At 31.8% G+C, this 24,282-nt stretch overlaps 1 protein-coding gene across 2 annotated transcripts in view; it reads left to right on the forward strand.

The window, feature by feature from the left end:
• Positions 1 to 23,076, forward strand: part of LOC129913448 (uncharacterized) — a 146,860-nt gene extending 123,784 nt beyond the window's left edge. For both annotated transcript variants that reach the window (XM_055992136.1, XM_055992137.1), the window contains 6 exons: positions 1,786 to 2,001; positions 10,974 to 11,158; positions 11,293 to 11,399; positions 11,490 to 11,646; positions 20,681 to 22,038; positions 22,800 to 23,076. In XM_055992136.1, the coding sequence (XP_055848111.1) occupies positions 1,786 to 2,001; positions 10,974 to 11,158; positions 11,293 to 11,399; positions 11,490 to 11,646; positions 20,681 to 22,038; positions 22,800 to 22,813 (2,037 nt within the window). In that variant the 3' untranslated portion in view covers positions 22,814 to 23,076. The remainder of the gene's footprint in view (positions 1 to 1,785; positions 2,002 to 10,973; positions 11,159 to 11,292; positions 11,400 to 11,489; positions 11,647 to 20,680; positions 22,039 to 22,799) is intronic.
• The last annotated feature ends 1,206 nt before the right edge of the window (positions 23,077 to 24,282 follow it).

Raw genomic sequence — 24,282 nt, forward strand, 5'->3', positions numbered from 1 at the left:
ACAATAAAAGCAGGATTCCACTTTATTATTGTAACGCTAGTAAATACAATGATCTTATTTGGATCACAAGGAAAATAAAACACTGCTAACATTAGGTGCGTTCCACCAAGTGAGATCTCTGAGCGCTCAGAGATTTTTTAAGTAAGACAAAAAATCTCAGCTGAGCGCTCACTTTTTTTCTGAGATTTCTGAGACGAACATTTTTTGGATTCAATTTCTCAGTTTTCTTTCTCTTTCTTTAATTTTTTTTTGTTATTGCTTTGAGGTTTGGTTTTTGGTGGTGTGCAGTTATAAAAATGCTAAAAAAATGAAAAATTTAATGAAAATTTGAAGAAAATGTTATTATTTTGAGCTTACTTCACGAAATAACATATTTTGAAATAATTTTTTTTCACAATTTAATATTTGTAAAAAAGTTGCAATTGAGTGATGTTCAGTTGAAGTGTTGGATTTGAAAAAAAATTGGATTCATGTGAGAAACTTGTCCCACAAAATTATTTTGTTCTCTTTCAAAATGACATTGAGCCCTCAGAGATTTTTTCTTGGTGGGACGCATTTATTATGTTTGACAACCCAAACAAAAAATAATTCTTTCCAAAACAACACTAATCGTTTTAGAAAAAAAATGAAGAGACAACTATTATTTTTGAACATTATTGGTAGCTTACACTTTTTATAGCTAATTGTCGGTAGCACAAACTTTTGTACCTATATGAACATTTTTCGGCACGACAGTCTACAAATGATGATTTAAAAATAAGCTCTGAATGAATAAAATTTGAGTTAAAACAAAAAGACATACCTAATACCTACGGCAGACAAAATGTACATTTGCTGTGAAAAAAATGCAAGTTTTTTCATTGTAATTATTTTACTCTGCTATGAGGAATACTAAAGCCAGAAAGTGCATAACATCGACTAAGGATACAAATTTCGTTAATCCATTTTGTGAATTGTACAAAGAGTGATTTCTAATATTCAATTTACTCCCAACTCCTTGATTTAATATTATGTGATTTTTCTTAAGTGAAGACATAATTTTCGCTTTCTACCTGATAAATTTCCAAAAATCGAATTTTACATTTTAATTTATAAAATTAGAAAAATATGAAAAAAAAAACAAATTGGTCGGTACTTATTAAAAATTTGATCGCACAACTTAAGATAGTATTTTTTGTATAGAAAATTAAATGTGTACAAGCTTTGTATGCAAATTATTTTTGATAACATTGACAGGTTTCGAATCAACGATAAAGTTATAGAAAATAATATTGTAGACAATTGTATAATACAAGTTTACAATATTTTTCAAGTTGGAAATGTATGATATTTTTGACATTTTAACTTTAATAACTCATACGCAGTCAATATTAATTTTTGGGCTTTCGCTTGTATTTTTCTAATGACAAAACAACAACAACAACATTTCAAAATATTCACATAAATTTATTTCGTAGCTTGATTGTACCTTCATTTTTCCTGGACTATTCCCTATATAGTCTATCTGTACAGAGTCAAATAAAACGTCTTTTAAATATATTTTCAATAATGGCCATAAACCAAATATCTACGATCTATAACAAACTACTCCACAGATGCATATTTATGAATCTTAACAAAGCAGTACTCATATAGGCAAGTAATACCTTAACTGCACTTGATATTTTTGTTAACGGTTAATTTATGTACCTACATCTCCAGTTTCAATAAATAGTTTCTATCCTGTTTATTAAAAAAAAAAAAAACAGTTAACCTCTCTAATGGTACTTTATTGTTTATTTTCAGGAAGATCTTCTCATCCATGGTGATTCGGTTTACGACATCATTGACAAACAGGACCATGGACCAATTCAAGCCGAACTCAATCGCAATGTTCCTCAACAGCCCGGTCAACAACATAACTCAGCCATGTCCAGTCTTGAGGGTGAACATCGCATGTTTCTCTGTCGAATGAATGTCAGTCGAAACGCCAGAAGACAAATGAGATTCGGTGACCAGAAGGTGAGTTAATAATATGACAGATCCAATCTGTGCACAATTCTTCCTCCATATAGTATGTGTGGTGTTGTTATATGGTTAGTCTTGGTAGTTCGTCTTTTTGGTTCCACTTGACTTGTTATAATATGGAAGGATATGAAAGTAAGACTCTACTCAGTAGTTCTTAACAAATGCTGACTGACTTGCTTTTTTCTTGTATTTTGTTTTATTTCTTTTAGTTTTTTTGTGTAGCGGTGTGCTGCACTGTTCCATTCAGTGTTCAGGTAGGCTGTGTGGTGTGCTCTCGTTGGAGGTTTTTCTTTTTATTATGAGGAAATGTCAACCGAAAGATTAAGATAATGTCGCCAGGGAATGTCTTCACTTTTGCCCACAGAGAGAACAACCAAAAAAAGAGTGAAGCCACAGCAAGCAATCCGCATCATTATCATCATCATTCGTACACCACAGTTTGGTGAACTATATGGAATCAAATTGATGATGCCACAGACGTAGGCGGACACACACTGTGTGGTGGTGGAGTTGTCTGTAGATTAGTTGGACGCAAGCATCAGGAGTGCGCGCGTACTCCGTCCAATGAAGGAAACCAAATAAAAAAAAAAGAAAAGAAGAACTGTTTTGGTTTACATTTTCACCCAATTATTTTCACTCCCACCAGGTTTGCGTCCACGTTGCACGTTGCTCCGCGCACCGTCACAATGGTTTGAAGATGAGGGAATTGTCTGTCTTCTGTGTTGGCTGGTTTTGGTTGAAAGATCGTTTTTTTTTTTGTTGGTTTTTGTCTCTTTTGGTTTCGGATTTTTTTTTGTTTTTTCTTCTGAAGTTGTAAGAGATTAAGATATCCGCGAAGCATCCACAATAATGTTTCTTCTCTCATTCTCTCACTATATAAAAGTGGCTTACACTCTTGGGATCAGTGTGGTGCATATCCCTTACCAAGAACATGTAATGTTAATTGGTTCTGGTTTAGAAGCTTGTCACTGCTACATTATCGATGATGATGATGGGGATTTCAAGATAGTTATTGTTTGCTACTTCCTTTGGGGTTTATTGGTAATTAAATTTACTTCATCTGCTTTGGTTCCATCCAAAAACACACTTTTTTTTTGCGGTCTATGAATGTCTATGAATTTAAAGTAGTTTGATAGAGTTTTGATAACGAATCAACAATAAAAGATAACATAACTAACAATTACAATCAAATTATTTAAATTTTAAATTAACAAAAAAAAAAAAAAATGACTCGTAAAATTATAATTGAAATCCAAGAAGCTTGAATTCTAACAAAATTAGCCTTAGTAATCAATCAATGAAAGTATTATTGATGTGAGGGAGAATAGTCTTTGCTTTGATGGATGGTTTTTAAACGCATTAAAATATCACCAATAAAAGAGGCGAGATTAAAACAAAAATACAGGGTGTTTCAGAGTTTATTGCTGAAATAAAAAGTGATGATAAAGAAATTCTACGTTTGAAGTGATCTGAGTAAGACAGTAAGGAAATATTTTTTATATATTTCGAAATCCTTGCTTTGGATTCTCCACATCAAGCCCAAGCTCATCGCGAAAACACCTTTGGATCTCTTGTTTTTTTCTTTATTTGTCTTCTCTTTGTTGCTTTGGGTTTCAAAATAAATTCCAAGCTTCTGATTCTAGCATTCGTTATATGAATCAACTAGATTTATGAATCCTTTTTGTGCCCTTTTTTATATCGGACCTACATTTTTTTTCTCTTGATTAGCTTAGGGCTTTTCCGTCAATCATAGTTTATTTTGAACTATGAACGCTATGGGGAAGCTTGTGAGTGTTAGCATTGACAAAGCTTCTTTTCCCCTCTTTCAAGGCTCCTTGTCATCATCAAGATCCTCGCAAAACAATGGTTAATATGGTTGATCTGGTTAATCAAAAAAGTTTTTACCCGGTGATCAGCGAAATTGGAAAAAAAAGGGGCCTCAAGTCAAAAATGATTTAATTGCATACACACGGTTGAGCGACCCATTCATATTAATGGATTCATTAGCCCACACTCCAATATGCATAGCCTTAAATAAAAAAAAAAAAACTCATGAATCAGCGTGCTTAGGAACGACTGGAGCTCTTCGATCGTGTCCCACTGAAGCACTAAACTTTCCCCTTACATCTAGACCTTCATATCAAATATAAGGTGTCCTGCTGTGCCTCAAGAAGGTGAAACCGACTAAATTCAAATATATTCGTGAGCGGGAAAACCTATCTTTGAATAGTGGAAGTGGAAGGATCGGTCGGTTTGGGAAAACTTCAAAATACTATTCTTTTGAGCTAACTTGCATTCTGTGCTACCTTTTTTATAACTCAGTGCAAATGCAGAGCATTGAACCTTGCTCCTCATAGTGACTCATAACGTTGACTTGTTATACCTAAATAAAATGACAGCTTTCAACCGGCTTCTGATAAGAAAAAAACTGTAAATTGAAAGTTAGAAAAAGGGGCAACGTATTGACTTCATCAACTATTACACCTTCCAATAAGAGAAAAGTACTTTTACATATGTACATTACAGGGTGATTCAGGAGCAATGTTGCCAAAAAGCTCAAGCGGCTTGAGACAAGAACAAAAAATCATATGAGAGGGGTGGTTCTATTCCCCTTCGTGTGGCAGGGGGGAGGGGGTCAATTTAAAAAAAATTGACTTAATTTGGAAAAAAAATATTAAAAATCAACGGTTACACCTGCAAAACTTTGCTATACCTTTTTGAAAAGCCAAAACCCTATAAAAAAAACCTAAACAAAGCCATTTTTTTTGGCACAGTTTTTGAAAAATAAATTTTTAAAATCAAAATTTTGAAAAAAAAAATTAGAAAAAAAAATTTCAAAATATTTTTTTCAAAATTTTATGTAATTAAGTACTAATTAAGTTTTTAAAATTCAGTGCTCTTATTTATTTTTCAAAAATATCCTTGACATTTTCGAGAAATTAACAAAAACCAAAACTACTTTTTTCTAAGAAACCTCTTTATTTTCTGTTTTTACTTGGACTTTTTAAAACTTCAGACTTAAATAAAGATACAATAAATTAATACATTCATTGATAACACCTGAAAACTTACCTGAGAATTTTTCTTACTATGTCAGGGGTGCTCACCGTCACAAATTTGTTTATAAAGAATTACCCCACATAATAACAGAACCTCGAAAACGGTAATATGTATTTAAAAAACGGAGGCAAATTACATTTTTCTGACTTCAGATTCGAGTTCAGCACATCAAAACCTATAGAAAATTATATTTTGGTTCCTGTTTCAAAAAAAAGTTCAATTTTTTGATTGGTGTATATACTTCTTGTGCCCTTAATTATGAAAGTCACTCCTAAAAATGCCATCAAATCTAGCCTAAAAATAATTATTATTTAAGGGTTAAAGTTTATTTGAAAGCGAAATTGCAGTAAATAAATTTCTTTATTGCTCCTTCAGTGATTTCATAAAAGAAATACAATTAAATCGTTATAAGAAAATTATTATGTATGTAAGTTTTTCTTTAACCAATGCAAAAAGTGACTTAGTCCACTTTCATAATGCAAGGGCACACTTAATAAACCAAATACGCTATTGGTTTATTAAGAAGTTGTTTATTAAAATTGAGAATTTTTTAACTCTAACTTTAACACAGAAATCATTTTCTTTCGTAACGCTTTTTATGTCTTTTTCTGCATTGGCCTACATTAAACAAAAAAAAAAACTATTCCGCATCCCACACAACAATAATATAATAAGCCATTAGACTTTTGATGAAAAAATTGCAACTATGTCTCCAACATTATAAGCTTCTATATTCAAATCGTGTTTGCTATTAAAACTTTTTTTTTTTTTTTTAATGTTCTTCAACTTCAATTTTATTCCCAAAAAATTATTACCATGTTGCTCTGCGATGCTCAATGTAATTGTTTCTGTGTGAGTGGCAGAAAAATTCAAATTTTCTTGTGGCGCCAGCATCAGTGCAGAGTAATAGCGGACAACATGGAAAACGTTCGTTGGGACGGTCATCGGTGGCCTATGCCACCACGATCATCACGTCTCTTTGAGTTGAGAACGTTTTGCTCCAGAACGACAAAAAGGGCCAAAAGCCAACTGAAATGAAAACGAATAAGAAAAAAAAAAACTAAAAGAAGAAGAGAAAAAAAAAACAAACAGTTCTTTACATGGACACATTTTAATTGGATAATGGACAATTATTTTGCATTTTGTCTCTCGTAGAAGTCCACCGTGGACTTAAAATTTTGTTTCTTTTTTTCTCTTTCATATAGTCCTCGTTGTCCAAGTCTTGGGCATCTTCTCTAGCCTCCAGATGAACAATTCAAAAGTTCTGGACAGAACTACCACCACCAACAGCACCGCAATGATACCAACACGTTTCATAGCAGATATGTGTTTCTTCAGATCTTATAGTTTGTTGCTGTCGTTGTTGTTGTTGTTGGTTTTGTTTATTTTTGTATTTAATAGGTCTTCGATTCAAGTTGGTATCGGGCAGATAAGCCAACAGCAGCAGCGGCGGCGGTGGCAGATTTCCACTGAATATATATAGCCAATATGGCCCACAGCCGCCCCTTTGTATTGAGATCTTAATAAATGAGAAATTCACATAACCAAATTGGAATGGAAATTTCTACGCCTCTATATGTCTTGAGATGGAGTTACTTTAGTACACCATTGCTCTGTAGTACAATAACAACATTGGGCTGGGTCGCTGCAAGTCCAAGCCTTTGTCATATCGAATGGGCGAGTGTAATAAATCGATTTAGCAATGTCCTAGAGACTTGCGTTGTTCGGTGTGTTATGTCCGTCCTCCTTTTGGTCGCGTTGTATTTCTATTTTTGGTATATTGTGGTGTTTGCGTCGCGATGACGAATAAGGACCGCAGGTTGAAAAGGTTAGTGAGTTAATTATTCAAACCATATGCGATTATTCGCTTCGTATCATGGAGGTAAAATAAAAATACAGGACTGGTAAAATTCGGTTTTATGTTATAGGATTCTATATGCATATTAAAAAAGGACCTAGCATATTCACTGGCGCCAATACTTGCCCTCGCAAATGAGTAGTTAGTTTAAGTTTGATAGTTCACACGCAATAAGAGTTTGGTTGCATTTATTGAAGAGACATTTCTTCGATAACTGGTATTCCTTCCTTGCGTAGTTGAAAAATATTCAGGCCCTTGATTTTTAAATAAAACTTGTATTCTATAAATGTGGTCCATTTTTGCGGATCGAATTGCTAAAGCTAGTATAGAATAAGTTTCAATATGTCGATTTTTTTCATTACTCAGTCATACGGTTTTTTTTTTAGCTTAACCTCGATATCAAGTGAAGTGAATTTTGATAATCTTGTGTTCGACTTATAGGATGTTCATTAGGTAAATGTACATGATTGAGATAAAAACCAGAAGTGCCGTGTTTAACGCACTTCAGATAGCAGTGAAAAATTTTGACGACGCTATAGCAACTTTTTCAGGGCATTCATGGAACAAAATAACTTATACGTTTTTTTGTTTCTGCAAAACTATTTTAAACCATTGTCCTTGAAAAACAATACAAAAATATTGTTTTATTAAGATTAGATTGGTAATTGAAGATCTTGCAAAGGAAGAAGTCCAAATTTAGCTTTTTGTGGGAAAATAAAAAAAAATAAACGTTTTATTTTACGAATGTTTTTTTAAATAACATGCTATTAAAAAAATTGCATATTTTCCCATTTTTGAAGTGAAAACTTCTTTAGTATCATAGTGATTTGAAACAAGATGAAACGAAAACGCGACACGAACATTCAACTTGTTATAACTTTTTTGTTTTAATAGATTGATGTAGGTAGGTAATTAAATAAACTATAAATGTACAAAATTTCAATTAATTTCATATTCAAAATTCGGAGATAACGGTTAAAAGATGTTCTTTTTCTACACACGTTATATCTTTTGATCTAAAGCACATACAAATTTGATTTATGCTGATAACATAACCTTTCATTTGATATATCACAATTAATTGTACGAGCTCTACAAGTTACACAATCTTAAATTGAAAAACTTGAAAAATACCTCAAAACACCTGTGGAGATCTGTTGACGATGTAAGAAGTAGAAAGTACCGTAATCTCAGCTTGAAATTTCGACATAGGTTGGCTTGGTAGAAATATCATTCATACGTCATATAAAAGGTAAAATAACCTTTCAGATGATATAAAATTTACTAAAGGTTGTCATTTAAAAAAATATATTTAATGTTGTTAAAAGAGAAAAAAGATTGATTTTGTTGCTTTTTTGATGAAAAGTGATTTGGTTTGAAACAAAAAGAGGTTGTCTGTAAAGATGGTTTACAGACAGGTTTGTGCTTTTGTTTAAAATGAGTCAATGGAAGCGTTTACTTATTTCAAACAATCATAATTTACAAGAAAAAGCTAAAAAATAAAATACCTTTTTTATTTTCTCATTATATTAATTTTTTTATTTTAAAAGCTTACAAAAAAATAATGCAATTTATAAGCCAAGAATTTCTTCTTAAGAATGAAACCATTTTTAAATTTTTACAATGCGCAAAAAGTATAAAAATAATTTATTGAAAACAATCATTTTCATCAAAAAAAAGCAAAAAAACATGAATTTTTATATTCTCACGTCATTAATTCCATTTTTTTCCCTAACAACCTATACAAAATTTTATACCATCTGAAAGCTTATTGTCTCAAAATATATGTATATATCGATCAGGACTATGAAACATCTACAAAAAGAGCTATGTTGATTGACAACCTATACAAAATTTTATACAATGTGAAAGCTTATTATTTTACCTTTCATATGACGTATCAATCTTATTTCAAAGATGCCTACAAGAGAAGTTAGAATTTTTTAAAGTCAACCATGTCGAATTTCTAGAAATTTCTGTCTGCTCTTGGTCAAAAGCTATAACCTGTTGAATTCTAAAATTTTGTTTTACCGTTATCTCAAAATTGTGTTTACGAAAATGATTGAAACTTCGCACACATTTATTCGTGGTCATGGTCTATCATTACTCCATATACTTTATTCCTGTATCTATTAAAGAAAAAAAAAAGATAAAAATATAAAACGATGAAAATCGGTTAAAAACGGTCAAAAACGTGTTTTTTAAAAACTTGTTTCTTCCGTTATTCAGTCAAAACTCACTAAACGATTCCAATGTATGCACATGTATGCATAAGGCCAAAACCTACATGTCCTATAAGTTTGAGATTTTTTGAACGCTCCAAAAAAAGCTCAAAATCAAAAACTACCCAAAAATACCCCTAAAAAACAAGGTGTTTTTCAAAAAATTCATATTTCATCTTTCACCTGGCACCTTTAGAATTGTCAAAAAAAAATTTGCCCTACCCAAAATCATCATTTTTTCATAGCCCCAACACGTGTACAACGTTCAAACAAAACGTTGTAGCTTATTTTCAAATTTTTTAAAAAATTTTTTTCTTAAATGCAGTTATTCTTAAATTAGTTTAATATATCTAAAGCAAAAAAAAATCAACTCTCTACGACTTCGCGTTTAGATTTTAGCCCAAACTTCATCTTTCCGTTTTACCCCTATTTACCGTATTAAATGACTGAATTTTTTTAAAATTCTTCATTTGGATTAAGCTTTAAGTTTTAAGATTTTTGTAACTCTAATAGTTTATTTTTAATTTTTAATTGAAATTTTTTGCCGCACTGCGAAAGTGCGAGAGTGGAACGGGAGAAAATGGAGTCACTTTTTTGTGGTGGCTGCCATGGTTCATCGATTTATAAGACGTTATCACGTCAAAAATAAGCTCTTTTTGTAGATGTTGTATAGACATGGACGATATAAATATTTTGAGCTGAAACAATAAGCTTTCAGATGATATACATAAAATTAATACAGGTTGTCATATAAAAAACATGTATTTAAAGGAGATAGAATAAAAAATAGGTAGATTTTTTCTTTTTTTTCTTTTGCAAGAAATTTTTTTTTTTTAAAGTTTCACTTCTACCACGTGCGAATTGCACACATGACTTTTTTTTAATCAAATTATAGCTCAAATAAAAAATATGAGTACGTAATTACTGCGTTTTTTTAAAGTTTGGATCTACCTGAATTTAAAAAAAAATTGACCTGTCCCTCTTTTGATGCAAGGTCCTCACTAATTTGTGGTTAATGGTAGTGTCCTAAGTGTCAAAACAAGCTGATTTTCTTGAATTCAGTATAAGACTTTGGCTTGTAAATGTAATTTTTATGAACATTAAACAAAATCTGTTGCCGATGCCTTAAGTTTTAAACCTGAATTCCTTAATACTCTCTTGTAAAATACGATATGCACCTTTCAATTTGCACCCTTTTAGTTAGGTCAAATATAAATTGTCAAATGTATAATTTTGTGAATGGTTCACAATTGTGCCGCCTGTCTATCTACAGTTCTACACGCTATACCTTCACCTCTGAATTAATATTTATTGCATTAAAACTATGATCTTAACTGATCTACTTGTTTTTATGACTCTAACACCAAGATTGAATGCAATAAAACACTCAACGCCCAACCACACATCCAAAATACACGCATGTTTAGAATAAATAATATAATCCATTGGTTAAAAAGGTAGGCCAACCAACTACCACCCGCCACACCTGTTCCCTTCCACATATACAAGTGATAGTGACCCATGAATGGACGCCATCGCGACTCGGTTTCGCAAGGCTCAATCAATACCTCCCGGCCACACATTTTAAGTAAGTCCTACTAAGAGCATACCATCTGACTGACTCTTTTGCTTGCTAGAAGCTCATGAATTATTGACTAGGTTCATGTTAGCCGCACCGCGTTTGTTAAAAATACACAAAAAAAAAAACCTTTTTCAGCGGATTGTGTGTGTTATTTTTATAAAATTTATTTGACTCTCAAAAGTTTTTATGATTTTTTTTTGTTTTGTTAAATATTTTTTTTTTTTATTTATTTCTTATTTTCTAGGTTGTATTAGTTCAAGGCCATTACCTGTCATTTCTGCCACTATGCAGTCGCAATGAGCCGGTCTTTTTGGCTACATGCACACCGATTGCAATGCCCGAGACCAGGGAGTGTGTTGTACAAGGTGCAACAAATGTGTTTACAACAATTCATTCAATGGACATGAAAATAGCACATATAGACAAGAAGTAAGTTTGCCTTAAAGCTTAAAGGCTTTTAAATAATATATGATAGTGACTCAAACAAAATATGCTAACTTTTACTTTTATGGTTTTTTTTTTATTTCTTCAAATCTTTTTGACATTTTCTGAAAAATTATTAGTGGCGAGTTTCACTTGGGATATAGTAAAAGTGACATACAAGGATTATCGTGGTATCACCTTATACATTCGGATAATCTTCGTGAGGCTCAAAATAAACACCGGCTAAGTAAGTCACTTAGTAAAAAGATTTTCAAAAATTGTGACATAATTTTAAATGTTTTTTTTTAATTTTATTTTTTGGCTTTTTAAAATTTAGTTACCCAATCGGAACAGGATAGGTCGTGCATACTATTGGTCCGGATGCAAAGGCGACAAGGAGAATTCATTTGGGTGCATGTTGTTCTTCAAGTTCGTGATAGTCAGGATAGTAGCAATCAACAACCGGTGATAGTTTGTACAAATCAAGTTTTGAAGTAAGTGAATTTAAACTTTATTTTTATATATAAAATTAAAAAAACTTTGGAATTTCATAATACTCAATACTCGAAAATCAAAATTCGAGCCTCGAATTGCATTTATCAATTTTTTTTTAAGGCTGTGTGTGAATTGCGTTAAATAGTTAAAATTTTTGACACTATTGAGGTGAATAAAAAATTTTCAGCTGTTAAAAATTTATTGGGCTCTGGGATCTGGTTAAATTTGAGTTAAATTTTTTTGCACATGGTTTTGTTTTTTACTTGCTCTATAGGGCAAGTATTGGTTTCGTGTAGAAAAAAAAATCGAGGTTTTAATCAAAACCAACATTACGATAATGGAGAAGATCAAAAAAGTGGTTTTCGTCATGCCGTCCGTCGGTCTGTGCGTGTGTGCGTCTGTGCGTCCATCTGAACATCGAGCTAGGGCCTAAACGGATGGATGGGTTTTCTTGAAACTTGGTACAGATGATTTTTACGTAATTCCTTAGACCCGTTTTTTTTTTTTTTTTAATATCTCCATTTTAAGGCATACCTCCCATATAACGTTTTCGAGGTATTGCAAATTTCTCGAAAACGGCTCTAACGATTTCGATCAAATTTGGTGTGCGGAATACTCTTATTGATTCTAACAAAACTGCGTTTTTAGTTTTTCTCAAAAAATGCGGAGAATGGAAATATGGCGTTGCCGTTTTTCAAAAATTGACATATTTTTTAAGTTCATATATTTCATCAAAGCATTAGTTATTTTATTTAAAATTTACAGAGATCATTAAGTATAAAATATTAAAAAAAATATTTTTAAAAACATTTTTGAAAAAAAAAAAAAATTTTTAATTTAATTTTTAAACTTTTGATTTTTTTTTTCTACAAAATCTTAAATTTCCAATAGATATTTAAGATAAAGATACTGTGAACTACAAGAGCAAGTACGTGCGACCCAGTCGTGCATTTTATTTTTTATTAAAAAGGAGTATCATGGCAGAAAAGAGGCAGAGAAAAATATTAAACAATAAGCCATACAGCCGAATTTTTTTTGTTCACCTAATCCTAATTGATGATCTTTTTACTTGCGATCTACATATACGTACTATAAAGCAGTGTTTAGGATGCTAAAAAAGTTGGTGCCGCAATTCCAACAGTCTGTCTCTATCTCGAGCGGCAGCCCGAAGTTCTAAAGCGATTTGCTTAAAAATTCGTTTTTTTGTGACCAAAATTAAAGTTACTTACTTGGCATGTGACTAAAAACGGAAAAGCTATTTTTCTCAGAAAATACGTGTACTGTGGCAAATATAGCCCTAATTTTTAAATTAAAAAAATATATTTATTGAACCGTTTTTTACGGAACCGTCAAAGAAACGTTTTCTTGATTTTTGACTTTCTCATAAACGACCAAGCCGGTTAATATTAAAAACTCTCAGTTCTAGATTTTAAAAAATTTCATTTTTTTTAAACGGGTTGATACATTTTTTTGAATTTTTTGTTTTTTAATTTGTATTTGCTATAATTCTCGATTATAATTATACATACAAAAAAAAATGGCATTTATAGTTTGAAAATTAAAACTTTTTCTTTGTTTTAAAACCATTTTTAATGCTCTTTAAAATTAATGAAGATTTAAATTAAAATTTTTGTTTTATGAATGATATAAGAAACTATAACACTCTAAGAAACTTTTACCTTAAGAAGACGTGCGGTCCCAGTCGTGCATTTTATTTTTAAACGTTGCCGTTTTTTTTTAATTACGATTTTTGTGAATAAAAACAGTTTTTTTTGTTTAGGTTTCATAAATGAAATGATATCAATAGGTTGATTGGGTTATTAAAAACAAAAAGAACTTTATAAGAATGAGGGACCATTTTGTATCTTTACAATATTAAAATAGATATTATCAAAAAGCAAGAAGCTTATATGTAAATGTTTCTAAAATGAATACAAGAAAATTGAATGAAATGTTTTTGAAACTATAAAATTTAACCGAGCTTTAGCTTTAAACCTGATTTGTTAAATTTGTTTTTGATAAGGTGAAATATGTAGAATTCACAAAGGAATAAAATAACCTATAATATGTATTACAGATTTGAAAAAAAAAATTAAAAATTATTTCAATTTCATTGAATTTTCTTGATACAAATTGAATTTTTGTGTCGAAATATTTGATTTTCTCAAAAATTTTGACAAACTAGACCTTAATTTTTTTTCTATTTAACCTTCAATAAAAAAAAAAAAAATAAACATTCTTTTAAATGTTTGTTCTTTAAAAATTAAATGCTAAAAAATATGTTAAAATTTTTTTCAAACTCCAAAAAGTTCTTTGAAAATTAAATATTTCTAATGTTTTTTATAAATTGTAATAATATATAATAATATTATAATAATAATACATACAAACATATTTCCATTTCAAAAATGGTCAAAAAAAGGTTGTCCCCCACTCCCGTATAGAAATCCCATAATAATTAAAACCACGAAAAGTTCTGAAAAGGTATTACCAAAGGGTCTTAACTGTAATATTTAACAAAAGATTCCGCATTATTTAAAATATCGTACATATATTAAGTACCGACCTTAACAGTTTTTCCGGCCATACAGGACATAATCCTTTTCAAAGTCTCCCCTTTACTTATTCTTACGCAAATACAGCCAAAACCAAAAACCATCATTCAAAAAATCACCTTTGAACTTTATTCAGATTATTTCTTTTGGTGCTCCAAATCATAAATTTAATTTTGACAACCATTTACAAACAAATATGGTAACTTTCTATATATCTTAAACCGATTCAAAAGACTAATCCAAATCCTTTTGGTTAAAAACATGGTGGTCAGCCGCAGTGAGGACAGACAGAATATTACCTTTTTTTTTCTTATTTTTTTTTTTTCTTACAGAAGAATTATTGTCAGTACGACACAGAAGCGCGCGCCACAAAACAAAAAACTGATTTATAAAGCCACCATTGTTTGTCGTCGTTGTTGTCATTGTTATTGCAGACCATCTTAACCATGTTCGTTCTTACATAAAACCACTGAAATGGAGTTTTTTTTTTGTAAGCGCCAAAGAACTTCGTTTCATTGTTTAAGCTTTAAAGAGATTCTCTGACGAAATCCGATACTGAAATCCATAGTTCACATAAGGTCACTAGCAAAAATGGAGAAGAAACAGTCTCGTTTTTTGCACCGCGGCGCTGTTGGCTGCTGATTTCCAATATAAGACTTATTTAAACATCACGCAATATTTTACTCCATTAGTAATAAGGATTTAATTTATGAGGCCATCATTGCTTTTTTTGACTAGTTGCAAGGTGCGCTCTCGTATCATAATCATTTCTAAGCCTGTTATTATTTATAATAAATTAATACCACTTGAACTTCGTAAGCATATCGATGATGATGGTTCGTCATTTGCCAGGTACAAAAAAATATATAAGGAGGTGAAACGAACGCCTTGGTGTGTAAAAAAAAAAAAGGCCCGCTCTATATTTAGTGTTAAACGTGGCTTATCTATTTGGACGATGAAATATTTCATCAACCATCAAAAGAGCAAAAACTTTGAACCGAAAATATGAAACCTCCCAATATAGTATGTATATATAAATGGGTTCAGGTCATATTGGGAAGGATGTTGGTTGGGAGTTTGGATGATGGCATGTTCTCTAAATGGGACCTGTTTTTTTTTTTTTGTATTTTAGAATCGAATCCAACAGTCCGCAAGTTATTGGAATGCCAGGGCGTTGTATCGTATAAAAAGATTGCAATATGGGCGAATAAATGGCAATAAATTGAACACTTAATCAGTATCCACATAATTTTGTTCAATTTGTAAAATGAGAAAGGAACGTTTAAGATGAGTGATAACACCAAACTAACTCCAACACTTGAATCAGTTTGACCAAAAAGACTTTAAAGAAGGTTTATTTTCTTTTATTTTTATTTTCATTTGTTGAAGTGTTAGGATTTGAAGTAAAGTTGTATTTAGCAAACAGCTGAACTTTGTTGAGAATATTCGATTGGAAAAAAAATTAAAAAAATTTCGGCACATATGCAACATATGCCAAATCTCTAATTAAATATGAAACTGCATGATAACACGCGGTATGTTGCCATTCACGTAGCTTATTCTTTTACTACCTCAAATATCAAACTTCTGAAGGAAAAGTAAGTTATCTTTATGTGCAAAGATGACCAAAAACATTTCAAAGAGAAGAATAGAAGATAACTTATCCCAATTCTCAGCAGTTGATTTTTACCCAACAAGTAGCCGCGTGGCAGATGTCGACTTGACCCTGATTTGGGAAAGATCAGTTTTGGCATACATTCACACTATTCAATTTACGCCGAAAAACTTAGCTTCACAGAACGCAGGGCCATTAACGTAGTGAAGCCCCCCTCCTTAGAAACTAAATATCCTCTTGTTAAACCTTGATCAGATATGTACCTCATACCATCTTTATTGACTTTCAAATTCCATTATTTGGTTCAATCAAAAAAAAAAAGTTCGAACCTCAACTCTTTTGTTTTGGTTCATCTGAGAAGTGAATATTAATTCACATCTGAAGAAAAAATTGCCATTCGATAAAGTTTGTATTGACGGCTTAGTTCACAAATAAAAATAAAAACAAAACAGTATCCAACATCACTCTGGCTCCACAAAGTCTTCCTCAACTTCAACAGCAAGCTGCTAACCAGTTTCCGATCGCACTTTGCTCGCAATTGTATTTAACTCCAGAGTGTCTGTATATAGTGTTGGCATCAACTGATAAAACTTCAAAACACTGTCCATTTTGCTGTTTGTCTGATTGCGTCCTCTTCAGCTGCGGTTATTGCAACAAATCATTCGGAGGCTCACTCTGGCAATACAACTGAGTGCTATTCCACAAAACTTTTAAGGATGCCAGTAAAACCAAATAAAACAAAAAAAAAACATCAGAAATCTTCCTCTTTACCAAAAAGAAAAGCCTCTGAAAAGTGTTACTGATGATGCGCGTGTGTATTGCCGTACAGCAATTTTATTGCCATTGGACTATTTTCGATTTGTGAAGATTTTTCAAGCCTAAAATTCACAAGCCTCAACCATAAGCGCATCCCAATCGCAACCAAAGCCAATGTGTTTGTTGCATCGCCATCAAATACTCTCTTCTTTCAAGTTCTGATTTTAGTTTGAGTGCGAGAATGGTTAGAGTGAGACAGCGAGCTATACACACTTTGTCTAATCAGATTGCATGTCGACTAATTCGACTTTTGCGGAAAAATTATGTTCGTCTAGATGCAATCAAAAAAATAACCCATTCTTTGGATTGTCCCGCTTAACGATGGGATGAAGATGGCCAGTTGGACGAAGTGGAAAATGCAGCCGTGTCGTCCTATATCGTGTCGGTCTTTGCGTCGCGTCGCGTCGGTCGGTCGATCGTCCATGTTAAAAGTACTCGATGAACTTCCGAAATGAGATCAAAGTGGAATTGAAGCTGTGTATAATTCTTCACAGTCTTTCCTGACCATTTTGTATGGCAACTTAAAAAAATATATCTGTGCAACGTGCTGCATCATTGCATTGAACTGTGAGTGCATTTTGTTTTGCTCTTCTGGAATGGTTTTTGCACAAGAAACTCTTCAAATGGGAGCAAAGTTCACGCCTGTATAACTTTTAACGATGCTCGTCATGAGCATTTGCAATGAAGACTTGACTGTGTATAGCACATGGTGAGTTTTCGAAATGCTACTGCAAATGTTTTGTTTTTATTGTGAAGTTTGACATTCGTATGGAAAAGTAAACAATTTATAGTGGGGTAAGAAAGTTTGTATGCAGTTGGGATTGCTTAGGAAAAGTTTGTGATTCATCAAAAATTTGTTAAATTTACTAGAAATATAGTTAAATATAACAGAAATTAGTTAAATATACTAGAAATAAAGTTAAATTAACCAGAAGTAAAGTTATTTCTGCTTTTTATTTTCTTTATGTGTATAAAATAATTTCTTTGGAGTACAAATAAGAACATGCAAAGTAGTCCAATTGCTAAATTTTATTATTAAAACTGTTTTGGGTTGCCGATTCTGTTTTATTTTGAATTAGATTTTTTAATAAAACACAATTTTCAAAAACCCTACTGTCTTAGCAAAAAGAAAAAAAAAAATAATTGAAAATGCCAATGCCTCATCACATAGGCAAAAGCATCATCACCATAATCGTCGTTTGCACAATCAAAAGTAGATGGAGATCAAGAATCCTCAGCTTTTCTGTCATCTTCACTCAATTAATCTTATTTGCCCGTAGTATAGTGGTCATTGTCAATGCGCGCGCACACAGAAGATGGCATGTGAAGACCCTCGCGCAGTGCATCTCATATGTCGGCATTACACATTCGAATCAACACTCACTATTTGTCTATCCGTCAGCTTAGCTTAACGTTTATAGTCAAAACTATTCATTCTTTGTGCCTTGGTTGTTGTTGGTGTGCCAATGATTAGTAAGACAGAGTTGGAGTCTATATCCAACACACTTGGCTGATGAATGAATACCGCGCAAGTCAAGCACAACCCAAAGAGTCGTATTATGTTATGATGTGAGGGACAACAACGACGACGACGATGACTACGACTGCAAATAAAACGCCGACTCGAACTTGATGTCACTTTGTCAAATGTCATGTTTAAATGATGAGATGTTTTGCTGATGGTGAAAGAGAAGACACACGCACAAGTTAGCGCGTAAATTTATGTTTCACGTGGAGAGGATTGAAGACATGATCGTTGTATATTTGTATAGTGCGGACAACAGATTATGCACTTTTCAAGTTATTTACTCTGTTTCACTGCTACTCAATTATTATAATAGTTTTATCATTGCGAGGAAATTGGATGAAAATGATTTTTAAAAAAAAATTCACAGTTCACATAACTTTTGTATTTCGCGAAGAAAATTTTAAATTGAGAATCCGTCATAGCAAGTTCCAGATATGGGTTTTTGGAAAAAAAAAACGTACACACGGAGAAAAAAAGGCAACTTAAAATAAGATCATGCCCAGTCTGTAAAATCAATACCAACTATTTCCGCTTAAAATACGTAGAGTAACTAATTTTAGCAATTTTAGGAAACCCGGCCAAACAGCTGTGATTTTGATGATCTTTTTTTTTCAAACCACGCGTCGGTAATAAAAAATACTTAAAGGTCTATAGAATAAAAATTGCCGGTGTTGCCGTTATGATTTTCTAAATTTATTCGAAGATTTTTGTGAACAAAACATTTTTTTTTTTCAAAAATTTTGCTGAAATTTTAAAAATTTACAATACCAAAAGATTGTCTAGACAATTCAAGGATAACAACTATATGGAGTGAAGGACAATCTTCCATCGTTCAGGCGATAAAAATCAATTTTCTCATAAATTGGTATCAAACAAAACAAAAAATATTTGAACACAACGACAACACCTACAATATTTTAATATTATGTACATCTTTAAAAAGCTAGAAGCTTATTCATATTTGTATAATTAAAATTAAGTAAAATGAAGAAAGGGTTTTTGCAAAAATGGTAATTAAACTGAGATTTTTGAAAAAAAAAAAAAAAAATATTTAAAAAAAATTTTAACAAGTCGTTTTTAAAAATTTTTTGTAAAATAAAATGCATTTATTTTTCAAATTTGTTTGGTGACATTTATTATGATTTGAAATTATAAAAGAAAATGTCAATATGTATTACAGTTTATGAAAAAAGTTAAAAAATATTTCATTTTCGAAAAACTTTTTTTAATAAAAGTTTTGCAAAAAAAAAAAATTAACTTATTATTTTTTTAAGTTCAACATTTAAATATAAAGTTATTTTTTCTTCATTCAATATCCCTTATTGTTGAAAGTTAAATAGCAAAAGGTTAAAGTTCTTATTTGCCAAAGTCTTTGAGAAAATCAATTATTTCAATGCAAAAATTCAGTTTTTATCAAAAAAATCCCATGAAATTTAAGTAATTTTTAATTTTTTTTTAAAACTGTAATATGTATTACCTTTTCCTCTTCGGAATTCAACTGATAATATTTATGGCCAAAACATTTTTTTTTAAATAATTACATATTTTATTCTACGAAAAAGTTTGAAAAAAGTCATTAAAAATAACATTTTTTTTTTTCCAAAATTCTGAGTTGAGGACCATTCTTTCAAAAACTCTTGATTAAATTTAGTGGATTTAAATTTTACAGATAGAAATGAGATTCTGGCTAGGTGTTGCCGTTGTGTTCAAAATAATTTTTTTGTGTTTGAAGTCAGTTTGTGAGAAAATTGCATTTATCGCTTAAACGATGGAAGATTGTCCCTTACTCCCATATATTTTTTTTTCCTTAAATTACTTAGACAATCTTTTGGTATCATTTATTTTACGAAATCTAAGCAAAAAAAAAATGGTTTTGTTCAAAAAAAATTTAACTTTAATTTTAAAAATCAATAAGGCAACATCGGCAATTTTTAACCTATTGACTTTAAAGTATTTTTAATTTCGGCCGGGTTCCCTAATAATTTCCTTTAGTTACTTCACTATAATATGAATTTTTATCTTAAATAACTTACAAAAATAAAAATTAGAAAATGAGATAGGCTGATGGTAAAGCACTCGCCTAATAAGAATAACCCAACAGTTGTAGGATCCCCAGTGGCTGATAGTTTTTTTTTCTATTAATTAAAATTTCCACATGAAGATAAGATGATTTTCCGCATAAATTAAGTGGATTTCTTTTAAATTAGCATATTCAAGAAATTAAGAAATCTTGTCCGCATAATTCAAGATGGAAGTTATCTTGGCGAAAAACCATGCGGAAATCCGCTTAATTTTATACCTACAGAATCCGCTTGTTTTTTTATGTGATTTTTTATCTCCGTGTATAATACGATTCATGTTCTTTCAAGCCGAATATGTATTAATCAGTGCTGATTTTTGGCATTCACTCTAGTTTTCTATCTTAGGTCTTCATAAAAGAATAGGAACTTTTAGTTTAAACTGACTGAATATGATTGTTCATTTCAAAATAACATTAATTTATTTGTGTTTAATTTCAGTGAACGTGAAGCATCTGTAATGGTTGCAAATTCTTGGCTGTATCATTTCTATTCGGTTCAATCGAAAATTCAATTCGGATTGCCATTCGAAGGACCAACTCGTGTCCCGCCGACCACACCTGCGTACTATCACCATCACCCAACCCATCCACACCATCATCATCATCATCAGCTACACCATCATCATCATTCGCCAACACTGCCGGCGAATCTTGCACATGGTTATCCCCCGCCCCCACCACCACCATCATCGTCACATGTGCCATATGGATACCATTCACCCGTGGGCATAGGATCAGCCGGCCATCACCACCATCATCATCATCATCTATCGGCTTCGCAACAATCACCTACGTCACATCATGTGATGAGTAGCAATGGTGGCAGTGATGGTAGTCACCATCAGCTACAGCATCACAATGGTTCAGTTGACGGTCACGGGATGAACACGACGACTCCAACGACGACGACGTCAATCGAAAACGCAACAACGTACGCCTCTGTGTATCGCCTAGAGACCCAACCAGTTGATTACAGCCAAGTACCACCTTCTCAGACAACATCGACGTCCGCTACATCACCAAATCCACATCAGGTCGAAATGCGTTGCAACAGCGCCAATAGCTCGGTGTCCAGCTCAAATTACAATAGCATGCGATTGGGATCACCACCTGCTGTGAAAAAGCGTCTAATTGGCAAGCTGGAACCGTTGTATGTCGTTGAGAATCATTCACCCGAGTCAATTACCGACCTGGACACTCACTATGGCAGCATGGATCTGCATCACCACCACCATCATCACCATCATAGTAGCTCGGTGGTTTTTGCCACTGTTGTGCCGACACGACCACGTTTGCTGACCAAAGCTTTACCTAGTGATCCGCCGGACTTTATTGATCAGTGGAATCCAAGTCCTCCATGGTCTGAAACAGCTCAGAAGCTTACCGATTCTGCCCATCAGGAGCTGAGTCCCTGTATAACAACTACCCCGCCAACACCCACGAGTGCACCACCCGTACAGACACTTGGTCCAGCATTTTCATTTGAATGGATGTCAGATCAATTCGTGCCCATAATGGATCCATCTTGTGGACCATGCGTATCGTGTTTTACTCCCGAAGGAATTCCTGTTCAAGTGCCAGTTCATCAGATGTCATTAGCACATCACCATCATTGGTCGCCAGTTGTGCCGCCAACAGCTCAAATCCCTGCTGAGCATCCACATCACCATAGACTTATTCTGCATAATGGCAATTTGGGTTCGCCGACAGCGACAACGGCGGCAGAGGACAATATTAATGGTGAACATGTGACGGTCATTACCAAAGGCGAGGTTATAGATGAAACCGATGCTAAAGGTAAAGTTATTTATTTCTTATTTTTATTACCAATACCGTAGAAAATTGTTAATATTTTTATTCAGATTTAGGCAAATACATACATACATTTTTAAGCAAATTTGTATTGATTTTAGGCATGTTTTTTAAGTAGAATAGAATACTTGGGTTAAGGGATCTTGAGAAAAATTATAACTCCACAACATACAAAATTATTTTATGGATTCTAAAACAATTTGCTCATGAGTGCAGTTCAAATACTTAGATAAAATTTCGAGTTAAACCTAGGAAACTTTAGTCATACACGATCCCTCCCCCATTTCTAATTTTTTTAAAAACAAGGCCAGAAACTTCGAATTTGTATGTTTTGTTCCCTCATAACTTCTAAGCTGCTATTCATCAATTGACAAATGAGCTATCTTTGGAAAGGGTCTTGCTTGTCCGCAAGTTATAAGCTATATTAAATTTTCTTTTTATTTTTAGTGTACAGAAGCTCTGCAAATACTTTCCCAATTTTAAAAACCAACATAATTTAAACAAAAACATGACTTCAAAAGTTAGTTTATGACTTGCTAAAACATACATTCTTATAAGGGAACAGAATAGAGCCTTTAACCAATGTTTAGAAGTCATTAGGACTTCCCTTAATTCTGCCACCTCAAAAGTTAGGGACCGGTTATGAATTTTAGCTCTTATTTGCCACATACTCGTCCTTCTTAATGAATATAAAACATAATTTCAATGTTTATTGATTAGTATTTTTTATTTTTTTTTTTTTTCAGGTTCAAGGAGTTGAGAATGAATCAAGACTCGGAGAATCAAGAAACAACCTAATTTATAATTAAAAAAAGGTCAACAAGGTGGCAAAATCTTTGGCTGGTTAGTGCAATTTAAAAACAATATAAAAATGTAAGACCTGGGGACACAATTTAGAAAAAAAATATATTTTATTTATTTTAAAGCGTATATAAGAAATCAAAAGACACCAAACGCAAACCCTTGAAACTTTGGAATAACATTTCATATGGAAATTAAAATTATAATTACCTCCTACTTAAATGCATAAGGAGCACAAAATTATTTAGTTTATTTATTTTTTTTTTTAAATAGTACCTACTTAGGCAATTTATGGTTTCTTTATTTAATCTTTATTCCCGTTTTTTTTTTTTGTTACTCTCTCCTAATTCTCCTATGAACTTAAATCCTTCTTAAATAAGAATTCTAAAAGCGGTTAAAAATCCTTAACTTTTAATAATCCTATGTGAATCAGTACATCGAAAAAAAAACCAATATCAATTTAACATTTTTTAAATATCAAATTAACATTTTTTAAATATCATCCAAAAATGCTCTATAAAATGTGTTTTATGATATTTAAAATGTTAAAACAATATTTTTATTATCAGGATGATATTTAAATGTCACATTTTGGAAATTTTTTTTTGATATTTTATTATCATTTTTTCATATCAATTTCTCATTCTATTCCAAATTATTGAAAAATATTAAATAAAAAATTCTTAATGTGTACTAACTTAAAGGCGCTTTGTGTTTTTTCGAAGTAAAATGTATGATTTACTAAGAAAATTTGGTCGGCAACAAGATTTTACTTCACATAGTTTGGGAGAAAATAACAAAACAATTATATCACCTATAACAGAAAAAATAATATCACCACCATTTTGTAAAGAATATTCACTTTCAGTAATGTTTTAAAAAAAGAAAGAAAATACTTAAAATAATAAAAATAATGAAAAAGAAAAAGAAAGAAATAGGTTTTATTATAATAAACTAAAACGTAAAATCTAGTCAACATTGATATTTTAATTGTCAAAGTGAAATTTTCACTATCCACCTAAAATTAAAAAAAATGTCAAAATGATATGATAAAATATCAAAATTGATATTTTAATTGTTGGACGACTTTTGTCACTGAAAAATGTTAATTTGATAGCTGTTATTATCAAATTTTTTTTTTGGTGTAGTGTTATAATTGTTGGTATTGTATTTATAACTATTCTGAGATAGAACTTTGAGTTGTTCTTCAATTCTATAATGCTTTAAAGCCATTGATGTGATGAATGATGATATAACACAAAGTTTCATTACTTGCAAGTGTGCTTTAAATATGTTTTTAATCAGCGCTTTTACTTGCTATTTGTACATGCAAATTCTAAATAATTGTTATCTATTGCACAAAATCGTAATATTTCTAAGAATATCAATTTTGGAATCCTGGTATGATCTTTAATAATATCCCAACTT

Source organism: Episyrphus balteatus, chromosome 3 (genome assembly GCF_945859705.1).
Source record: "Episyrphus balteatus chromosome 3, idEpiBalt1.1, whole genome shotgun sequence".
Classification (NCBI taxonomy): Eukaryota; Metazoa; Arthropoda; class Insecta; order Diptera; family Syrphidae; genus Episyrphus; species Episyrphus balteatus.